General features: G+C 27.5%; 1 protein-coding gene across 4 annotated transcripts in view; it reads right to left on the bottom strand.

Annotated features, from left to right (window-relative positions):
- LOC109355822 (MADS-box protein SOC1-like) overlaps window positions 1–3,278 on the bottom strand; it is a 12,755-nt gene extending 9,477 nt beyond the window's left edge. The window contains exons 1-2 of one of the 4 annotated variants that reach the window (XM_019599051.1): window positions 3,212–3,278; window positions 2,233–2,424 (exon numbers count right to left, since the gene is read on the bottom strand). In XM_019599051.1, the coding sequence (XP_019454596.1) occupies window positions 2,233–2,424; window positions 3,212–3,225 (206 nt within the window). In that variant the 5' untranslated portion in view covers window positions 3,226–3,278. Of the gene's footprint in view, window positions 1–2,232; window positions 2,425–2,860; window positions 3,161–3,211 lie in introns of those variants that run through there. The other 3 variants (XM_019599054.1, XM_019599052.1, XM_019599055.1) reach the window with 3 other exon arrangements.

The raw sequence follows: 6,872 nt of genomic DNA, 5'->3' as shown, positions 1-6,872 counted from the left end.
TATATATATAACCAATTGGAACAAAATAACAAGCCATTTGATGTTGAAAGTATGAGCCATATACAAGAGAGTATTGTCCATTAGGACTAAGGATGATAAACTCTACCTATCACTAAAAAGGAATATTTTTATGGTTACAATAAGATAAAAAGATATATGTGTTCAAAATATAAGAGTTTTTTATAGTGTTAGTATATTATTTATTATTTATTTTCAATTAATATTGATTCTTAAATAAAAGTAATATAAATGAATAAATGATAGATGATGTACTGAGTTTATATAAATTTTTACATTATCAGTACATAAATGTTAAACTATTACAATATTGATAATAAAATATAAAGGGTTTCGTCTATTACTACCTAAGGATTAAAATTTTAAAAATAATAAATGTTTATTAAAACACCTAAGTCATCTGTTGTTAGTATTACTAACCACAACATTTTTCATATAACAATACTTATTTGAGGAAGAAAAATGTATGCTATATCATCTAATATTCATATTTTAAGTTGTCTAAGGGTTTAGAATAACAAAATCGTTTAAATCCTTTTTATGTTTGGTACTTGTTATACTAAAAATCTCCTCGCAAGTAGGTTTGCACTTCTTTTTTTCTTTTGGCACATTATGTATATTAATTACTCTGTCAATGTTACTCACTATAATAATAACTGGTTGGGTAGATAAAAGAAATCGAGTCCTGACCCAACTTCTTAAACCAAAAAATAACATTAACTTATTGATCAAAGTACATGAGGTATCAATTAATCATAGTTAAGTGGTGCAGGTCATTAATTGTATTTATCCCTCATCCCATGAACATTGTACGTCACTATTAATTACATACATATATCTTAAAATAAGTACATACATATAATAAAATTAGTGAAATATTTAGGTATTATCAGTGTAAAGATTTATGCACTGTTGTTATATCATTCACCATTTATTTATATTACTTTTTTTTAAACGTCAATGTTAATTCAACATAAATAATAAATGATGCAATGAGAATATATAAAACTCATACCGTCAGTGCATACATCTTTTTTTGAAAACAAAGAGTAACCTTTACATGTGCTAACATTGTCTTTTCACATCACTGATAGAACCAAGAATTTCATCATTTTACACTTCTGAAATGTTTGGTTTAGAGAGGAAGGGTACTGGTTAATTAGGCTGAAAGTTATTCACTATGAGGTAATCTATTACTTTATAACGATTCTAATTAACTTAGCAAATCCTAGACTAATAGAAGAAAATGAAGCAAGAAAAAGTTACAGGTTCGTGCCCTACCCATTAATGTTGGAATTTGTTAACTTTTATACAATAATATCAAGAAATATTCAAGGTTTCCCACTTTCCCTATATCACTTGTACTGAAAAGGATGTAATTAAACAAACTTAATGCCTTAATTTCGCTGGTGCATTTGGACAAATAGATATAATAAGAATAAGATCAAGTAAAATTATATGATATCTATATATCACATCCAACACAGCACTTCTGTGATATGATGAATATCGTGAAGTGTCTCTGTTTCTGTGCTTGAGCCTCCACAAAGTGCAATAGTACCATCATATATATTATAATTACTTGATCTAAAGGAAGCATGAATGTGATACTAGACACTTAGATAGGGATATGGACAAGGGTTGTTAAGGACTTGGTGTGTAAAGTTTGTACTTATACATGGTTTCAAGCTTTTTTAATACATTTAGCTTATAAAAAATGATATTAACACATGGCATACAGCAAAAGAGATATGAAATGTTATAACATATAGTTAGGACTTAGGAGTATCCAAAATATCTAATATAAATATGTGTTATGGACGCAACACTACTTACACATCTTGTGCAAATGTACAAACATTTATATTATAATGTCTGCATGAAATTTACTGGCTCACAAACTAAAGAAGACCCTAGTAATGATTAAGATGGAGAAGTTTAAGGAATGGAGTGAAGGAGGTTGTGGATTTGAATCTCACTCATGGCAAATTTAAAAAATAAAACGGGAGTTATAAGGTGGTTTAATAGTTAGGAGTGGCACAAGAAAGATTGAGGATTCGAGTCTCATCCACAACAAATACTAACAGAGAAAAAGGGAGACCCTAGTATATATGAAAACAAATAATGCTAGAATTAGGAGGTGCAAATGCAAATATGCAATCACAGAATTTGAGATCAATAAATAAATAAAACCTGAAAATATGTAGAATATACCTGGAGCTTGCAAATTCATAAAGCTTGCCTCTTTGAGAGAAAACAATAAGAGCAACTTCAGCATCACATAGAACTGATAGCTCAAAAGCCTTCTTCAGCAACCCATTACGCCTCTTTGAAAAGGTTACTTGCCTACTAGTAGCATTCTCTATACGCTTCAACTGAGTCTTTCCTCTCACCATTTCTTCTTCCCTGTGTTAAAATCATCATTAGTAGTTCAGTACTTGTATAAGAAATTAATTAGAAAATGTTTGTATTGGAAGCTTAAGTGAATTCAATACATTTTTATCAACTAAAAAATAGTGAATTCAATATATGGTTAGAAGGGAGCTGAGTCCATCATTATCAAAGGGTACTCATTGAAATAAACAAAAGAAAAAAAACTAAAAAAATGTGAGAAATGGAGGGGATGAATGTTACAAAGAAATGGGAAGTTTATGGAAAAGCGTAAGCAAAAAAATTAAAAACTAAACAAACAAACAAACAAAGAACAAGAGCCCTACATATGGATTTAAATGGAAAAGAAAGAGACCTAATTGTCAAACTATATGTAAATCCAAAAGGATCTAAACACCAACAAAAAAATATCTCAGAGATAGTTTTTCTTCTGATTTGATACAGTACTTACCAGGTACAAAAGCAATCACTACAATAAACTCAAGTAGTTTTATGTAAACTAGCCAAGAAAAAGCTTATAATTTTTCAAAAGGAGCTGAAGCAGATTTAGACCAAAGAGACAGAGAAGAATAAAATATTTGGCATAAGAAAGGAAGAGAAGGGAAGGGGGGAGATAGTGAAAGAGAGAGAGAGAGAGAGAGGGTTGAGGAATCAAGAGAAAGGAAGCACCCAAAAAAAGAGCACACACAGTGCAGAGAGAAATAGAAAAAGTTGTGGTCTAATACATAATAGAGGTATAAGTCAAGAAAGGAGTTGGATTTGACCTATCTTTATTTAGCTAAAGAGAGAAACACAGACACACCTTTCCTTATTCATCCACCTGATCCAACCCCATGTTCCCTAAACCCCACCATATAAAGAAACAAAAGTTCATGATAACACAAAAATTGAAACTTCATCCCTTGCTTGTTTTGGTAAAACTAGAATCTAACTGCCCAAAAAAGAAGTTTTAAGATTAATAACATGAATAAGAATTGTTATTTCAACAATATTGTATATTTATGTTATGGTTTCTTATAGTATCACCTCACATAAAAAAGTGAAAGACTAATCTTTAGTATATGGTTATAACCTTAAATAGGGTTCCATTTTAATAGTACTTTTACATACACAAGAATTTAATATGACACTAGAATCACATATTTAGGTGGCTTAAGTTTCTTCAAGTTAAACCAGCACACTAACCAAACGTTTGACCAGTAATGTAAGGTCTCGCTAGATCTCCAGAAATATCAAAGTATTAGAGATTTAATTCATGATAACAACACTTATTGGAAAGGACTGTCATGCATTCTAAAAGTGATTAGTTTTTACCGGTACCAAAAAAAGTTAAACCAACACAAATGATTTATATTGTATATATGTATTTCTCTGTTTAATTCATTTTTTATGCACATATGGAAAGATATATGAAAACATTAAAAAAACATTACTTCTATGGTCTCAAAAATTATATACATAAAACATTTTTCTAGTAAAAAATATATGAAAATGATACCTTAATGTTCTCTTTTTGAAGAGCAGAAAAAAATAGTACGGAGAATAAATAAAGGACAATATAATAAAGTGTGAATGGAACCTTAAATAGTAAAATATTATTTTTGCCAACTCTCCTCTACAACTAGACATGTGCAAGGCTTGAACTGCTTTCTATCCTTTTTTTTAAAGATTTTATAATAGAGTTAATCTTCATATTAACTTTTGTTTGTCCTTTTGAAGCTTTAAATATGTCACATACACATTGAGATCATTATTACTATTATTATTCACTAGCATTTGCGCCAGTGCAATTCACAGTCTATATGTAATAAAATCTTCTTGAATTATAATTGTTATATATAATATTATTTTAATAATTACTTTACAAAATATATTCTGTTTTAGTTAGGAATTTCTTCACAAAGATCATTATTTGTGGTCTTTATTTAAAATAGTAGTAATAGGTTTTGTTTATTTATCTTTTACTTTTTCTATTATGGAAGCTTATCAGCTTTTTAAGGGGCATGAATACCCGTCATAATAATTAATGAAGTTCTTGACTATATATATATATTGTTACACTTCAAAATAAGGACCACGCCAACTAAATTTATAGTAGGGAATTTGTGTGGAAATAAAATGAAAAATATTTACTGATTTAGTAGAAAATATAATTTGGCTACACATTAAAATTAATTTGATATTGAAATATACATGTTTCTAATTGATTATAGCAATAACGATGTTTTTATTATTAAAAAACTAAAACAATGAACCGGTGATATACATTATTGTAATCAAATTTTCAAAAAAGTAATTTTTTAACTATTCATTTTTTAAATGAAATTATAATAACATTTTAAAAATACCAAAACATTATCAAATATTATAGTTTTTGTTATAGGTAATTTTTACATTTTTGTTATATGTATTGAAAAAGGAAAACACAACCCAAATGGTCATTGTAATTTGCAAAAACTCTCATGTTAATTTGAAATATTTTTTTGAAATTTAGTCTAAATGGAGAATAACAATAGAAAAAGAGAGGGGGACATGGTAGAGAATAGAAAACACATTAGAGAAGTATGTGTACTCCTTACATGGCTGGTTCAATGGGCTAAATATAATGGGTGTATTAAAGTCAAATTTTAAAATATATATTACATTATTTCAAGGTAAAAATATCAAATTTTGGCATAATATAAAACACTAGATATCAACATGTTTTTACACATAACAAATTTATCAAGATAATTACTTCATATATAATAATTAGTCTAGTGTTAAATCTTTAATTTGGCTCTGTTTAATTAGGGAAAGAAAAATGAGAAGCAAAGAGGGAAAGCAAGAGAGTGCATGGTAGCAGTAGAGTTAAAAAGAAGAGGAAATGGGACAAAGTTACAAACACGTCAACTTCGTCCGTACAACAACGTACACAAACTCACCAATGAGGAGTCGAAAACGTAGCTGCTTGTCATTAATGTCATCATAACCATTATATCGCACTATAGAGACAACTTTTCTTTTAAATTTTAAACGTTTAGATTTTTTCTAGAATCGATAATTTTAAATGTTATTTTATCAATAATCAATATTTTTTGTTTTTCCTATATTTCTTATTTCTATAAGACATTAAATGATAGTTTTTTCGTTGGATATTTTCTTGTGGAGAATATTAAGGCATTGGTCAAGCAAATGAAGTTTAAAAAGTTTTGTGTAGATTTTTGTGTATTCAAATATCCTAAAATCTTTAAAAAGAAAATTGTGTTCAATAAAAGTTTTCTATATGTTGATTCTTTAACAACACTAATTTAAAATAAACAAATATGAATGTAATATATATGCATTGTTAGTGTAAATATTTTTATACAATCGGTACACCATATATCATTCATTTGTATTATTTTAAAAATCAATATTTTCATAATAAATTTTATTTATGATTTATCATTATGAAGTGTTAGTTATTATGATTGATTGTTTACTTACACTAATTTACCCAATCTAGTGAACATTTTGAGAATTAACTAGGTTAAGGCAATAAATGAGTTCCCACTCACTTAATATAATAAACATGATCCCAACAATGTAGGCATTTGCATATGTTCCTAACTTCCTACTATCAAAATTTACAAAAATATAAGCAATGATAGTGTATGAATTTTATATATTATTATTGTATTATTTATCATTCATATTTAATATTATCACTGATTCTTCAAAAAAAAATTAAAATGAATGGTGGATGATATAATGGTTATGTATAAATTCTTACATTGAACTGTATAAGTATTACACTCCTAAATTTATATTACTCATATTATTACCAATTTCTTCTTTTCATTATAAGATAAGATTAATTAAAAAACTATATTTTCATATTAGTATATTGAATCATCTTAATCAATGACCCTATAATCATAAAAATTATTAAAATATATAATCATTATTATACTATTTATTTATTTGTTTAAATTGGATTTTTGGAAATACATTTGAACTTGGTTTACCACTTGCCATGTTGTTTTAAGTTGTTATTATTTTAAATGATGAAACGATAATGTGGTATTGATATATTATATATATTTAATTAAAGAGTAAATACTCATTTTAGTCTATCATATTTTTGACCTTACTACTTTAGTCATTCAAAAAAGAAAAGCCCTAAAATGATTCCCCAAAATTTCAAATGTGGGTCAAATTAGTCCTTTATAGGGTCAAATTTGACTCTCACTTGAAATTTTTGGGGACCATTTTAGGCATTTTCTTTTTTGAATGACCAAATTGGTAAGGTCGAAAAGTATGAGGGGTGAACAGGACTCGATCCTACCCATTCACCTGACTTGATTTGACCATGATCATGCCCAAATAGGGTCTATAACACCGTGTTTTTCAGAGCACTTTTAATTAAGTAATTAGTATTAATGAATTAATTATATAAATTAATTAGTAATGATTTAGGTCAAACCTCAGTTGAGTTTTAG

This window comes from Lupinus angustifolius, chromosome LG09 (genome assembly GCF_001865875.1).
Source record: "Lupinus angustifolius cultivar Tanjil chromosome LG09, LupAngTanjil_v1.0, whole genome shotgun sequence".
Lineage (NCBI taxonomy): Eukaryota > Viridiplantae > Streptophyta > Magnoliopsida > Fabales > Fabaceae > Lupinus > Lupinus angustifolius.
This window is presented reverse-complemented; position numbering and strand designations above follow the sequence as displayed.